This window comes from Rhagoletis zephyria, unplaced genomic scaffold (assembly GCF_001687245.7).
Source record: "Rhagoletis zephyria isolate East Lansing unplaced genomic scaffold, Rhagoletis_zephyria_1.1 Rzeph_scaffold_00142, whole genome shotgun sequence".
NCBI lineage: Eukaryota > Metazoa > Arthropoda > Insecta > Diptera > Tephritidae > Rhagoletis > Rhagoletis zephyria.
In genome coordinates this window covers 447,793-464,359 of record NW_016157226.1, presented here as the reverse complement: position 1 = coordinate 464,359, position 16,567 = coordinate 447,793, and the positions used below count along the sequence as shown (strand labels likewise).

Below are 16,567 nucleotides of genomic sequence, written 5' to 3'. Positions count from 1 at the left end.
TTTAACTAAAAGGAAACTTTTGCAAAAGGAACTTTAAGTGTTTCGTTATGAAATTGGCCCTTACGTTCGGTATAATTTTGTATAAATAATTTTGCAATAAAACCTTAGGCACTCCGCACATTAAGCTCCTAATCACTGTAGTGTAATCGTCACTCACAAATTGCAAATTAACATAATTTAAACTGATTTTTAACTTATAATTCAAATTTCTCCTTCGCTAAATTGTAAACAAAGGCTTATTTACAAGTTACCACAGCTGTCAAAATCGGCAAAATCAAAGTAGCGGTACCACTGACGGCGCCATCTTTGTTCGCTGCACCGTGTATACAAACTCCTTGGGGTTGGCAGTCCTTTTTAGAAAAAAAATAAACCAATTCCAATAAAAAACCATTGGCATCTCCCTATGAATGACAATTAGCAGCGGATAAGCACAAAGCAAAATAAAAGTTGACATTCGCCCATTGAAAAGAAAAACGCGTGAGGTTAAAAAATTGATTGCAGCGGCTGCATTTCTCAACGCAATTTTGGATATATTTAATTAAAAAAGAATGAGTAACTTGACGAAATCTGTGCTTCGTTTCGGTAGCAGTCTGATTGCCGCTAACTCATCCAACGCATTGAAAAATGTATTTGGCAAGCGTGATTTCACTCGCACGCTCTGGCACATGTGCAAAAATCCGGAAGCGTCGGGTTCATCAGGTGCAACTGGTACTGTCCTGAGTGTGCACAAGCCCAGCTTGAGCTGCAGCTGTGGTTGCGGCGGCGCCAAGCACATGCACACTAAAGGTAATTTTAGTTTTAACGATTTGTGCCAGGAGTAATCGGCTGTATTACCGGATTGATTACATAACCTACAAAAACGTGATGAAATGATTGCGCGCAGATTTGTAAATCAAAGTTATTCAAAATCGCTTTATTTTAATACATTAGGTGAACGGGAGCTTGTCGAATTCCTTACCGAAGAAATTTTGGCTGAACGTAAATCACAAAAGGTTAAGACGATTCCCACAACTTTGGATGGCTTCACCGTGAAACTGGATGGCGCTGATGTAGAATTAACCAAGAAGAGTGATAACGAGAGGTGAGAATTAAGAATTCGATTTGATGAATCAAAGTGAATTAATTTATAATATTTTGTTCAGCATCGTCATAAATTTTAATGTCAACCACACTGTAGACACTGAAGATGAGCCTGAATTGGATCCCAATGCTGAAAAGGCTGAAATAGGTGAGATGCGCAGCAAACCACGCTTTGAAGTGGATATTGTCAAGGGCTCTACCACACTGTCATTCACATGCTCGTTTTTGGAGGGAACACCGCAAGAGGGTGAATACAGTAAGTTCAATTCAAATTATGTAATGAAATTATAATTTTCTTACCATTGTGATTACAGATGACATTTTTGGTATCGATGAGATGTGCATTTACCAAGGCGAATGGAACGATAAAGTGTATGCCGTAGCTGGCGATGTGCTAGATGGGGTAAGTGAATGGAAAACGACATTTGCATGCACATAAGTACAAATGGTTTTTTTCCCCCAAATAAAGTATCTCTATGACTTGCTGATGAATCTACTAGAAGAGAAAGGGGTCAGCAATGAATTTGTTGAAAAACTTTCGGACCTTGCCACGGCATTCGAGCACACTTCGTATATAAGTCTATTGGAAAGTCTGTCGAAATTTACCTCCGGCAAGTAAAATCTGATGGCCACAGAAATATTGCTGCCTCCACGGGACTGGGTAGCGCGTTTTATTCACGTCATACAAACTTAATGACAAATAAAGTAAGGATCAATTGCAAGTAGAGAGAACCGAGGTAGAAACCATATTTCATTTTCTGGAAGCTACATGTTTTCGCGTTGTTATGTAAGTTTTCTGCGTGTGACTGCCAATTTTGCTGCGTGGTGTAATACACATTTTAAGTACGATTATCTATTTAAGCAGTTGGTTTGTTTGCTTACAAAAAGTTTGTAAAGTCAGATGTGTTTGCATTTGACTTCCCAATGGGTTAATTTACAATAATAAAATAACTTTTGTAAAAAAAGCGTTGATTTAATTACATAAATAAAAATAAATACATATATGTATACTTTTAAGGAAGAATGAAATGCAAAATTCATTTGAAGCAATTGGCGTTAATAGAAATGAAAGCGCACATAAAATACGGTCAACTATCACGTCATCAGCCGGTCTATAGTAAATTAGGTAGGAAAAGTCAGTTAGGAAATATTTAGCCATAGGTTAAAAAATCTAACTAAAGGGTATAAGGGCAATCCTATTTATAAACATACTTGTAAATCAACAAAGTGAAGGTGTTTCTTCGTGTGCAATTTAGAAGTGCTCACGTTTTAGCAACAAAAAATTAAGTGGCATGCAATAGTGAGTGGTCCTACTGCATATTGTTAGTACATATGTATGGATGATTGAATAAGTAAATATTTGTTTATTTATATATACATATATTGCATACATAAACGCTTATGTTCGCTGTGAAAAATTATGCTTATAAATTTTAATAGTAAATTTTTGTCTGCACGCGAAGTTGATGGCACTAAGCAATATACACGTACCTAGGTCTAAGCTAGGTACCTACATACAATAATTACATGTGTACTAACAAATTTTGAAAGTTTTTAAACTTCGAAAACTGTGTCGATGCCTCATTGTGCTGCACACAAAATCGCCGGCAGACATAAGCTAAAACAATCATATAAAAAGGCAACAACAAATAAAAATAGCAAAATTTATATTAACACGAAGAGGAAGTTGTTGCTATTCGCATTCTGTCACATAGCTGGTACTACGAGTGCATCGGCACTTGCTGATTACCTACAGCAGCAGCGCAGAGCAAGCTGTAGCATTGTCATTGTTGTTAAGATTGCTAAATCTATTGCTATTGTTATTACGTTGATGCTGCTACAATTTGGCGTTGGCAGTGACGACACGTGATTGACATACATAAAAAACGCTCAACTCGATTTCCGGCGTTGATTTAACCGATTTACAAGCGATCATACTAAATAAAGCCTACTTTCAACAATAAACATATATATGTGTGTACGTTAGTACTTAATTCGCAAGACGCTTATAAATGTTCAAATCGTGCAGCGTTGCAGTGAAGGGTGTATTGCGTATCTCACGCTCCTTCAACAGCTTATCTACTGCCACTCAGAATTGTGGCAATTCTTCAATGCAACGTGATTGCAATCTACACAGCACATCTTTGACGTTATGTAAAATTGACGATTGTTGGTGCGGCGGCGGTAGATGCAATGCAGTTCGTCGCACAGAAAACAACATCTTCACTGCACGATCGATGTTATTGCTGCAGTTATATACTGACACAGACATATTTGTATACAAATACATACACATACATATATGCATTTATTGCTGCCAAAGCCTTTCGACTTGCGATTTATGTGGGATCGTCGAAGATCGATGACTTGCGATCAAAAAGCCAGATTTGCTAGAAGTAATATACATACTTAAATATGCTTGTACATAGATATGCTTGTTCGGATATGTATGAATGTATCACACAGCTTTAGGCGCCATAAGCTGCACTCTGCTGCTCTTAATTGTGATAGATGACTGTGGATGAGCTCGCAAAAGTGCTTTGAATGCATTTTCGTAGTCAATCGACTGGCACCTAAAGGAGGAATACGTGAGCACGAGCGGACATAAAATACTAACACATTAACATGCATAGAAATAGAAATAGATTTGGTTGTGCAATAATTGCATAACGACTTTTATTTTCATTTTAATTTCAACACTGGCCTTTATTGTTGTGACTTACACATATTGGAATGAAGAGCGCTAATGGATTTCGCAGAACAGAAATTGTAATTTTTATGGAAAGTGAGTTTTAAATTTTTTTTATTAAATTCTTTCCATGCTGGATTCAGGTAAAATATAAAAAAATTTTGTTAAATGAGTTTGGTGTTTACTGGTATGTAATCAAAGACATTAATAAAAAAAAATATTCTCTAAGGACACCCCTCCCTTGTGCCGAAATTCGATGCAATTGGTTAGTTAGCTTCAAAGGCCATAGCCTGTCGCCTCTAAGGGCAAAAGCTTTGAAAATACTAGATTACCTTTCAAGAGGCCAATTAAAATTTAAATTGTCACATACACACGTAAATAGATAGAAGTTTATCTATCATTTTTCCTGACCAACTACCAACTCAAGCTTCCTGCACTACTCGGATTAACACTAATACTTAGTTGTTCTAATTGTGGGGTACTCACCATTTTCATGAAACTTTCGAAAACTTGTATGAAACGGTTTTCTTAATAACACTGAAAACACATATACATACAGCTTGCTAAGAAAAAACTTTGGATTCACCCTTTTTGAAGTATTAACGATTTAGTTACGAAAATCTCAAAATCACACACTATTTGATTTTAAATATCCAATAACCCATATGTATGTATGTACATATAGTATATCCTTTTAAAACTTTATTATTTTAATTTTTAGAAATACTCAAATTAATTACAACATTTTTCACACCGGAAGAGCCATACTGTAATTTTTCACTGCGCGGGAACTGTCAAACGAATACGGATGAGGAAATAAAGGAAATGAAAAACGAACTGAAGAAGCAGCAGAATAAAACCAAAGCTCCATCGCCCACGTTGCTATTTTGAATTTTAAAATGTATGAAACCATATGACGGCAAATTCGTCCGTTTTGTACTTTGCTGCATTATTCGCACCGCAAAGATTGAAGCCAATGCTTTATGTTTGGTTTCATTTCTGTTTTTCATTTCCTTCCTACCGCCAAAAGCATGACATTTCGCGCCAGTGTAAAAAATGTGAAAATTGTAATGTGGATTTTATTAATAAATTTTGGGAGAATTAATAAAATTTTATTAAACAACTCGAATTCGCTATTTTGGATATAATCGCGTGGTATAATATGAGTGCGTTCATGCTGTTGCAAATATTTGTGTTTAGAGAAGTGATCAGCGATACTAGAAGGTAATGTTGTTATTTTTTGTAAGTTTTTATGAATACATGTTTAGTGATCCTATTTTCTAGATGTGGGCTCAATAATTTATGAATTCTTGAGTTTCCTTTTCTTTGTGGCTTGATATATGTACATAAGTACATATGTACATAAATGTCTGGAATTTCTACACAACTGTGTCATGTACATACATACATATGTACATAAGTACTTAAGTACATACTAACATGTATTCGGGAGAGTGGTTAGAAGTGCGCTATATTACACAGTACGACCAACATACTCAAAGTTTTTTCTAATAGTGGTCGCACGCAGGAGGCAATAGCAAATCTCTAAACGTATGTATTTCTGCCATGAAAACGCTTTTCATAAAAATGTTAATTTCTAAACATCTGATTACATGCACAAAATATTATAGGAATCAGAAGTCAATATCTCTGGAGCATTGTATTTTTTTTATCAGTTTCAAATTATAAAAGTAGTGAGGTTACCAAACAAAATTTCTACTACTTAATACCGGCATTTTATACAAATATTATGAACAAGACAGTTGTGTCTACCTGTGTTCGTATGGAATAGTAGCTTATGTAGGGAAGCTGGCTTTAGTATTCTTTAAACGACAAGGAATTTTTTGATGCGACTTAACAAGCTTACGAGTAATACGTATACGATATCGTATGTAACGATTCGAGGCCTTATCTTATCAATAAGGATTTAGTCAGAGATTCGATTTTTTTTGTAATGGGCTTCAACTTATAAAAATTATTTTTGTTCTTGTTTATTATAAACTGATATGTAAGCATCCTGACGACACCATTTAACCCTAAATAAGTGATAAATCTCTTAAAATATGAATAACTATATGTAGTATATAATTCATTCTTCTCAGTCTTCCCTTAAAAAGTAATTAATCAGCCTTATCGCCAACTTTATGTGAATTAATCAGGAAAAACAAAAACCAAAACTGGGAAAATGGTTTTTGTTTTGCTTTTTAATTTTCGGGAATATTTGTTCACATGGAATTCGTGATAATGCCGAATATGAATTTTTGTTTGATATTGTTTTGCAAGCATTTAGAACTTTGTTAGTCAGATCACTTATTTCTTTGCACATTATTGCTTTTTTCTTTACTCAATACATTTGTTATTGACTATTTTTAACCGGCTTAAAAAAAAAAAACCAAAAACCAAGGTTATCTATCACTCATCGGAATATTTTTTTTTGTGCATGTTAGCGCATAAATTTCAACCACGTGAAGCGTTTTCGATAATTCTTTTTTTATCGGAAAGGCTGGTCTCATACTACTTTGGTTTAGTTCCGATCATTTCATCATGAAGAAATTAACGGTACTCATACATTTTTATGCGAGCATTGAAGTCGGTTGTATTTTCTGCTTAATTGAAACAGTTTTTCAAAAAAACGAGTAATTTTTACTTAATTTTAAACTAAAATCTAATTTCACGTAAGGGCTGTTTGCAGCTCTCAAGGAAATTACAAGAAATATTTTTCATTATTGAAGAAGTACTTTGCTTTTGCTGTAACTTTTCTTGGAGAAATAAATGTATGTATGAGCAATTTTTTTCTTGCAAGCTGCATATAGGTTAAAAAAAAAATTTATAAGCAAAAACTTCTTTCCATTTCTTGTGCGTCATTTTATATGAATTTTTCTTCTTCATAACAGCTGCTGCTCTTTATGAGTCCTTTTCAAAAACTTCAAAAATTAAGTAAAATATTTGGTTTATGTATAAGAGAAATTAGATTTAAGTTTAGATGAAATAAACCTAACCAAGTCTCTTACGTTATACCACCTGCTGCTAACGGTTTTCTGCAAACAGTCTTACGTTTTCTGTACTCCACTCTTTATCTCTTGAATTTAATAGTTTTACCGCTCGTCGTTTTCCCTTCGCAACTCCCATTAAAACTGCTCTGGCCGAGTTATTTTTGCGAAAACCATCAGACTCGCCATAAATTCTCTCTCGCCTTGTTGTACTTTTTCTGCTTCGCTTTTGCTTTCTGATTCCACTTTAGCACTTGGCTCTTTGTCACTGCCATTTAATTTTCTTGCATTGCTACCAATTCTTGTGCTACCACTCTACCAGCCAAGCCTATACCGCAAGCTCTACTCCACAACAACTCGACTACCTTGACGCTGGCTAATAACGAAAGCTGAGGTTAGTTTTACTCGAAACGCGTTTATGAACGGTTTAACGCTGGTGCGCTGTACGTGGCTGAAAAAAATCGTTTGCGAATAATTAAAACAATAAAATCATAATAGTAATATTTAATAACAACAAAAATGGCATTGCAATAAAAACTCGTGCATTCTGGAATGCCTCAACGAGTGCGTTCATGTGTCCAGTTTGTTGCTGAAGTCTTTAGACTTTAGTGTAGCTTCCTATACATTTTGGTTTACAAAAATTTGGCTGAATTTGTCAAAATACGTACTACTGTTGTTTTGTTTTATGTGTGTTTGACTGCACAGTAATCGAGAAATATAAAATTTTTATACAAATGGAAGAGTGAATGATTTGTGAACAGAATGAAAGAAAGAAATATGTATTAAAAACGACCCCTTGCAAACAATATTTTATGAAAACATTTTTAACCACTTCACAGCTTACATACTTATTTGGAAATACTGTCGTTTTTTTGTGTGTTATTGTTTTTGTCGTTGCTTATGGCGCTGCTGTCGGTGGCTCAAATTTCAGTCTTGTATTAATTTGTATGCAAGCGACAGCAATCATTTTGCATTTCAAAAACTGTGCGGCGCAGCACAGTGGAGGGTGGAATGGTGCAAGCGAGTGCTTGTCTTTGTGTTCCTAGTTGCCACTCGTTGTGATCAGCGTTGGCGACAAGCGAGCGGGCAGCGGTTGTGATGTGTAGCGTTATGGTGATAAATGACTGAAAACTAAATGAAATAAAAGCGTAAAAAGTTGCAGACATATTAAAAATATTGACAAACAAATTTAAGAGACATTAAAATATTATTAAAAAAAAAGGGATGGTTTAAAGAAATAGGTGACTATTTGCTTGGTTTTTGTTGTTGTTTTTTTAGCGCATCAGTTTGCCATTTTAATCTGTTCGTTTATTGTTTTTGCAAAAAAATATCTTTTTAGCACTTCTAATGTTTTAAAATTTTCTGTCAAAAATTTTTACGTATTTTAACGTATGAATATTAAAAAAAAAATAACAATACATTTTTAAGCAAAAACTACAACAAACTTTAAAAATAATATAAAAATTTAGGAGTGTCATTAATTTCTTCATGAGCCAATGATCGGAACTAAACTAAATTAATATGTTACGACAGTTTCGCTGAATCGATAACCTTCCTCCTTTTAAAAAATCGGCTATAAAAGTAAAAAAAAATTAATAAATCTATTTTTAATATGTACAGTAATTTTATATTATCGAATTCCCTTAAACAAAATTAAATTAAAAATATTTATTTTTTTTAGAACTAGAAAGTAAAGAAAAACTCAGAGGACAACAACTAATTTACAATTATTCAAATAAAAAAAATGCAATATTAATAAGCGTACACAATTTCCCCAAAATTAAGGCCACTTTTTAACTTATTTATAACTGTGCCGTATTTTTTGAATGCTTGTACTAGTTTTTGCTACTCATTTTCGAACATCCCCTTTTTCTTTTCCCTTTAAAAATTAAAATTCATGTAAGCGCTTTGCGCCTTTGCAATTTTTTTATCAGAGTTGCCTTTTGTGAACTTAAATTTTTACAGTTATCAACAACTCGCTTCTGTAATTGTTGTTATAAACGGATCAAAGTAAAAGTTAGTCAAAGCCACTTGACAAACGTACGATTCGATTTACCGATAAGCCATAAAAATAAAATTAATATAATTGCAAATGGAAAACAAAGTATAGAAATCAAAAGAAAATTTGTTAATGTTAGCAGTGATTCATAAATATTCAACCTTCATTTAGCCTAAAAAATCGCAATAAAATTAATACAAAAATTTCCATTGAGCAGTTCCGTTTAATCGTTGCTAAAGCGGTTTGCGCAAAACCAAAGCAAAGTGGTCACAAATTTAAATAAACAAGCCACCAAACTAGTCTACATGCGCCACACTCACTCACTCACTCATTGTCAATCGCGCGTCGCCGCTTTTTAAAACGGCGACCAATCCCTCTGCCGCTATGCTTGCAAGTTCGTTTCGCAAGTCTTTTGTGTTTTGCTGCTGTTTGCTATGCAACTTTTCAATTGATCATTCAACCAATTCGAGTTTAGAGAGTGTAGTTAATTTTTATTTATTATTTTATATTTAAATACATACATAAATATGTACATAGCGACGTACCGACATATAGGCTACGCTTGATCTCTTATTTTCCCCATTTTTGTCAGACGAATTATACATGTAGGTTAGCGTTAAACAATATCCCGCTGAGTAAAGCAATTTATTAATTTGACTAAATAAAAAAAAAAAAAAAAAAAAAAAAAATAAACAAAAATAAATGATGCACTAAACCATATTGCATGGTAAAGAAATACAACTACATAAGTAGGGATGTATTTGTACATACATACATTCATAAAACACGAAATTTGCTGTGGGAAAATTCATTAAATAACTAATTATTGCGCCAGTAATTAAAAATCATTCAAAATGCTTTGAAGAAATGTCATTTAAATCAATTGCATAAGGTACTTGTTATTTAAAAGTATGTATCTAAATGAGTGTGGCATAATTTTATGCCGATTTCGTTTCTACCAAAAAAAGCAACACTAAGAAGAGGGCGATGAGAAGCCAAAATTTTTTATAGAAACGAAATCGCCATTCATTTCCCGACATTAATTCACTTACATCAGTTGTTGTTGTTGGGTTGAGAGATTCGGTAAACCCAGTAAGCTTCGACATAAGGTCAGCAAATACTTCAACATAAATCAGCTCTAACTGCTAACAACAGCTTAGATGGTCCAAAATGGCTACGAACCGCTGGAATTTTAGGGTATTCTCTTCCCTGCCAGTTGCATAACGCCTTATGAAGGCACTTAAATTGGATCATTGGAAGAAACATATAGGCTTCTGTAGGATTCTATTCCTCAAGGTCTACTTTCTGTCATAAGTGCTGTTAGCGCAGTGAGCGCAAATAAGCAGAAAATTGACCTCGCCGGAGGGAATGTCAATAAAGAAACGGCCTCTTCTACTTCTAGTGCATACAAATCCAGGGTCCATATTTAGAACCTTAGTCAGGACACTGGCAGCAACACTACTTCTTGCTCATATACAATCATCATGGAAAGAGGTCAAAGTCGTATTCATATCGAAAGCGGAACAAAGCTTAAAACATTTCCCTACGCATATAGACTAATTAGTCTTACCTCCTTTCAGATTATCAAATACGCAGCACTGGTCTGGTGGTCAAACGACAAGCAATTAAGCCCCGCCGTCACTCTAGTGAAGCTTTATCGCTTGGCTGTGGCTATTATATAAGCCTTGGGTGTATGTCCAAGAGAAGTACTAATCAGCACAAGCCTCGAGCTATACTCCTTGAAAAAAGGCTCGTTGGAGCGCTCCAATATTACCGAATCTAAGCAGCTTGAAAATTAGTTCAGAAAAGTGTATCAGTGGGCAGATGTCCACACCAGAAGAACTAATGGGTCTACTATAAACATAATGTTGGACAGTCACTAGGCATTGGGAATCCTGAACCGATTTTAACTGATAGCAATGATGGTAGAAAATTGCAAAAATTTACTAGACAAACTGGGCACCAACTGGAAGAATTCATGAAAAGTGCGGAGCATTCAAGGCCCTCAGCCACTGGCGTATGTCAAAGGGTAATACGCAATACAAGGTTTTTGAAAGTAGAGTGGCGTTTCTAAGGGACAGTTTAACCTTGACCGTGAGGTCTAAGAACTCTCACTAAGAACTCTGACTGGACATTGAAGGTTAAGATACCAAATTGGGAATTCCTCATCAAACACATAGATAAATATGGCTGCCGTTACAGAAGTTTTCGAATGGGTGTCCAATTGTTTAATGCCGATAAGGGAGGCAAACATTTACTTTGATAGACAAACAGCATTCATAGCCATAAATTTATAGGTAGTTTCCATCAATACTTATGTAATTGCAGTTAATGCCAATGGAAACAAAGGAGATTAGCACTCTGTCCGGGGTCTTTTGTACCCATTTTCAGATGGACTAAGTGTGGCGACCTAGCCTGCGTCTAGCGCGAGCGTCACATTCACAGATAATGTGTTCTGGCGTTTCTACGTCTAGCTCGCAAAAGCAACAGACGTTTGTTGCTGAAACCCATTTATGGTCTCGAAATATACCATATGTAGTATATTCAACTTAATATGGAAGAAGCAAATAAGTTGCATGTACATTGTTCACTAAAAATAAAAAATAAAATACTCAAGCAATGCAATGAAGCAAAGAAGTACCAACAATCCTATAACAACATTAACAACAACACCTACAATTATAATAAATCAGTAACAATTGTCAGTTTAATACAAAAAGAAGTAAAAAGTAACAGCGCTAGCTGCAGCCTGCATTTCACACACACACATGCACCTTTACGCATGCAAAACGCTCATATTTATACACGTACATATGGAAATACATATGTACAGATGTATGTATGCAACTTGCTTTTGCTGATAACCTTGAGAATGCTGTCATCTAGTTACGTATAGCTCCCCACCACTGGCGTCTCAATTACAAATACGAGTTGTTTGCGCCAGCGGGCATACATAGGTTAACGCTGCTGTTGTTGTTATTGTTGTTTTAGCTTTAAAACCAATTACATTTCACACATACTTATTTTCTGTATTTCTCATTTTATTCGCCGCTGCCAACCCTGCGACCGCTCGCTCGCTTTAGTAACCAAGCAATGCCTCCATATTCTTTGTTTATTAACTTGTAATTTTTTTTTTAATCTAAATAACGGTAAAAATACATATTTTAACGATATCGAGAACTGGATTTCGATCTTAATAACAATAGCAAACAAAACAAAAATCACGCGCTGTTAATAATACAAAAATAATTACAAAATTAATTTCTTAGCGAAACAAAAAAAAATTATTTACACACCACAAAACTCAATTGTTTAGCAATAAAATCGCCACATGTGTTCGCGCCGCAAAAGAATGCATTGCACAAAAATCAAACTGAAATGAGCAAATGAGAAAATTTGTGAAAAAAGAATTGAAAAAATTAAAAATTTAATTAATGTGTTTTGCCAACAAAGAAACATAATACTTGTTTTAACAAAAGGTTTAAAAATTAAAATAACAAAAAACCTTCATAGTAAAAACACAAAAAAAAAACCAATTTAATACTGCGCATCATAATAACAACAACAACTGCACGCACACTCAGTGTGGTCGACACACTCGCACACAGCAGCATGGGAATACCACAGTTTTGTGTTCGCTGCATTCTCAAGCGCCTGCCGCTGCTCACCTGGATGCTGACGTTGGCAACGCAGCTCGCCATTGGACAGTCACAAGGTGAGTTCTTCGCTGATTGAATGAGTGATATTTACTTTTTACCATGTACACTTTTTTTCTACTTACTTACTTTGATTCCCGTGAAAACGGCGCATTTAGCGGGAATTTTTTACGGTTGCGCTTGCCAATCATTGTGTGTGGCAATAGTTGGCTCCCTTTATTTTGTAAGTGTATGTGCAGAATTTTTTTGGGTTTTTACATAATTTATTGCTGTGAAGAATTGCAGTTGCGCAATAGCAGGAAATGAATCAGTGCAAGCAGACGAAATAAAACACCGTGAACTTCAGTTATTTATGTACATATGTACCTTTGTTAGGATGTTGGGGTATTTTGTTGTAAAATTTACTTATATAGGGTGAATGTGCTCTTGAAACTTTAAATTCCGGTTTTCGTTTTTAAATCGGCATTACTTAAGTGCTGGAAAAAATATGTATTTTTAATACTTACTATTTTTATAATGATACTGCTCATTATAAATGTATATAAATTCATATTTAAAACTTTGTGCAAAAATTATAAAAATTCTGCAAAATTGCATCTGAATTTTAAAATTTTTAATCAGATTTTTAAATTTTTTCTGAGTATGCAGTTTTATAGCCCATTAAATTTTTATATAATAAAGTGGAAATCTTAAGTTGCTAAAAGATCGCATAGATTTTTGGCAAATTTTTTTCCACGCATTTTCTTCCATATGTTCGACCGTTTTTTTTTATATGTAAAAAGCATAATACTAAAATTAAAAAAAAGCTGATTAAAAAGTTGAAAATTTAGATGCAGCTTTACAAAATTTTTATAATTTTTTGAAATATGAATTTATATGGTTTTTTAGACAATGAGCAATACTTTTATAAAAAATAACAAATATTAAACAAACAAAAGCAAAATTGACAAAGTTTGTTAAAATATCGCGTCCCTGTTTATTTTTCCACCACTGTAAATGTAGGATTTTTTAAAAGGACTTTGGAATTTGAAAAATATGATTAATTCAAAAAAATAATTAAAAAAATTCCGTGCAGTGGAGGAAGACAGCATAAGTATCAAATTAAAAAGAAAATGTACATAGAATTAAAACATATTAATTTTTATGATGCATATAGACGAGTAAGTATTGAAAATGCCCTTTTAAAATTTTTTTTAGAATATCCTTGTAATTTTGAAATATTTATTTTTGAGAAAACTATATTTTAAGGACTAATATACACCCAACTACTCCCTCGAATTTCTGCCTTTTAACTTTATTTGTTTAAAAAAACAAATTTTACTACGAGGTCATTTTCAACAGATATTTGTCCTTGTGAACCGCAAAATTTTACTTTATTTTTTAATTCTACAGAATTTTTTCTCTCATTTGGTACCCATATTGAAACTTTTGGAATTAATCATATCTTTCAAATTTCAAAGTCCTTTTCAAAAAATTCTGACGTCAGAGAGAAAAACTAAAAATGCAGTTTTCGTGTGTTTTCCAATTTTGTGCTCGTGTGTTTTCAATTTTTTTTTTTGTTTTTGTCGCATGGTGTTATAGCTGCGGCTTACAGAATTTCCACGAAAATTCTTAATTTCTTATATTGGAGCGTTAATGACAGACCTAATCTAAACATGAGCCACTTTCTTATTATATTTAACAATAATTGGTTATAATGAAATTTAATTTGACTAATTATTAAAAAAAATCTTTCAAAGCAGAAATGACATAGTTGACCTCCAAAAAATTAGCAAAGTTCATTGCGACTATTAACCTAATGATTTCGCTAAAAGTATCCGAAACTGCTGAGGAATAAAAGAAAATCACGTAATTTGCTCAAAAAAGCAAAACAAATTAAAAACAAAAAAAAATTAGAAACAAGAAATTAACAACAAACCAGAAAAATCAGAGCATTTATTAATAATCAGTTTAATTTGGGTTTTCTCGCATTTGTTTGCCTATTTGTTGTTGACTTTGTTTGCCACTTCCGCTGCTTCCCACGCACCAGAACGCCGAATGCGGATAGTAGACAACAAAATGCGTTTGGATTTTTGTTTTTATATTTTTTTTGCCATTTATTTTTTTTGTTGTTTTATGTGCGACTCTCTTTGTTTGACCTTTGCTTAAGTGCGCTGACGACCGGAAATTGTACTAAGTAATACTGCGTGCGCATGAAAGTAGCATACGTCCGCATGTACGTAAATAAGTACGTATACGTGGGTCTTGAAATTCTACTAACTTTTTTCATTTAGTGCAAGCAGACAAAAGAGTGTCGCGTGGAAAGAACTGCAGTTATTTATTTACACGTACGTGTCTTTGTTGCAGCTTTTTGGTTTTTCTTTTTTCATATTAAATAATAAATAAATCTATTATATTATAGCTTAACGGAAATATGTATGTATGTATTAAACTTCCTATACATTCAACTTGAGAACTATTGCAATACCAACAACGCTAGCTGTCTGTGAACTTCACTTGTAAAAAATGTGTGAAAATTATTTAAAGGTCAACAGATTTAGTGAATTTTAAAAAAATAATATATTTATTAATTTTTTGAGTTCACACACATTTTTCGCTGTGCTAAGGTCATTTTTGATACTAATCTTACTCGTAGTTGATTTCCCTGATCCAAGTTTCAAGCAGACATTTCTAATTTATGTACATAGATGCATAAATTCAAGTGCAGAGGTTAACGTGTTTTCACCCTACTTACCGAGTCTGTAACAGTTTTAATTAACAAATTATAGGTTATAAACTTTTCAAGTAAATTTGTTATGGGTGCAAATATAGTGCTTCTCATGAATATACGACACCCACACATTGACAAGTTTTGACTATTTATTTTTTATAATTTAATTTACTTGTCTTTTTTTTAAATGTACCGCGTAAACCTTTTCACCACTTTTAAAAAAACATTAGGTAGAATTTTGTAAATTAATAAAAAAATATATTATTATTATATTTAAATATAATTCACACTATAACAAAAATATATATAAATAAATGTTTCAAACTTTGTACAAAATTTGGAAGAATTCATCAAAATTTCGAGTTTTTTAATAAAATGTTTGAAAATTTTTTGAAATCGTACCTTAATTCACAAAGGCCCTAACCAAAAAATTTTTTATTTAACAGGAGAAGCAAAAAAACATTAAAAAAGAGTATTAAAAACAGATAGGGGGTTTACAAAAAGTGGCATATAACTACGTTGTTTTTGGTACTAACACTTTAAAATTTTTATTGGGCCCATTGTAAGTTACACTAGAATTCCAAGGGCTAGCAAACTGTGTTCCAAAAAAATCTCTAAAAAGTCAGAGTCGAATTTTTCTAAATGTTGTATAAAATTTGAAAGCTTGATTTACATAGGTAGTTAAAATTTAATTTTTTTATTCAAGTAACTAAAAAAATAAAAGAAATTTATAGTTTTTTTTATTGAGATAACTATACAAATTATGGGTAGATTTTCTCCAGATTTGGTAGATTTGGTAGATGGTAAATATTTTGTTTCATCAGTGGCAACCCTGATCCCAGCAGACCTTCAGTGACGGAATTGAATATTCCAAATAAAATGACGTACAAGAAGTGGTTAAGAAATTTTCTGGAGTCAAATTTCCTTACTACGCAATTCTTAAGAAATTTGCTACGCTTTCTACTACGGTTTTCTAAAGTTTTTTTGTGAAAAAAAGAGCACAAGGCAACCCATGTTAGCAACAGAAATATATGCCCGTTCCATTATTTCTTGAGGAAAGAGTGAGGCTGTCACAGGCTGTGAAATATCAGATGCCTAAATTTCTAGGACACACACACAAAATAATGGCAATTTTTTTCTTGACCGTTTTCTTGAGAGCTGCATACTGGCCTTAACGCAGAACGAGAATTGACCCTCGGAATACTTGAAGACTTATTTGGAATATACTAAAACTTCTGAAGGCTGGCCAAATGGCAGCTTTGCTTAACTTGCTTTAAGCGCCTCAAAGTTTCAAATAGGCAAATACTTTTTCGTTGAGAGCATTTTGCAGGCTATGTTGCGCTTCTAAAGGAATTTAAACAAACTGCTGCAGACAGTGGCGGATTTAAATATTTGCCGCCCCTAGGCAATTCATAACTTGCCGCCCTTTTTTCACGAAAAAAA

General features: G+C 33.5%; 2 protein-coding genes across 6 annotated transcripts in view; both read left to right on the top strand.

Moving 5' to 3' along the window:
* The first annotated feature begins 408 nt into the window (after positions 1-408).
* On the top strand, positions 409-2,066 carry P32 (complement C1q binding protein P32). Of its 2 annotated transcripts, XM_017638398.1 has the most exons (6): positions 409-786; positions 931-1,081; positions 1,143-1,336; positions 1,395-1,483; positions 1,550-1,744; positions 1,779-2,066. In XM_017638398.1, the coding sequence occupies exons 1-5, from the start codon at positions 549-551 to the stop codon at positions 1,697-1,699; spliced, it is 822 nt and encodes a 273-aa protein (XP_017493887.1). In that variant the 5' UTR covers positions 409-548; the 3' UTR covers positions 1,700-1,744; positions 1,779-2,066. The 2 variants fall into 2 exon arrangements, with proteins under 2 accessions (XP_017493887.1, XP_017493881.1); XM_017638392.1 differs by having other exon boundaries at positions 410-786; positions 1,550-2,066.
* Positions 2,067-7,170: 5,104 nt separating this feature from the next.
* Positions 7,171-16,567, top strand: part of LOC108381953 (mucin-19) — a 111,415-nt gene continuing 102,018 nt past the window's right edge. The window contains exons 1-2 of one of the 4 annotated variants that reach the window (XM_017638351.1): positions 7,171-7,353; positions 12,075-12,473. In XM_017638351.1, coding sequence (XP_017493840.1) covers positions 12,371-12,473 — 103 coding nt within the window. In that variant the 5' untranslated portion in view covers positions 7,171-7,353; positions 12,075-12,370. The remainder of the gene's footprint in view (positions 7,354-12,074; positions 12,474-16,567) is intronic. The other 3 variants (XM_017638366.1, XM_017638374.1, XM_017638359.1) reach the window with 3 other exon arrangements.

Coding starts and splice junctions, on each gene's coding strand:
- P32 (XM_017638398.1), top strand. CDS start 549: ATGAGTAACTTGACGAAATCTGTGCTTCGTTTCGGTAGCAGTCTGATT. Junction 1,082..1,142: donor AAGAAGAGTGATAACGAGAG/GTGAGAATTAAG, acceptor TATTTTGTTCAG/CATCGTCATAAATTTTAATG. Junction 1,484..1,549: donor CTGGCGATGTGCTAGATGGG/GTAAGTGAATGG, acceptor CCCCAAATAAAG/TATCTCTATGACTTGCTGAT.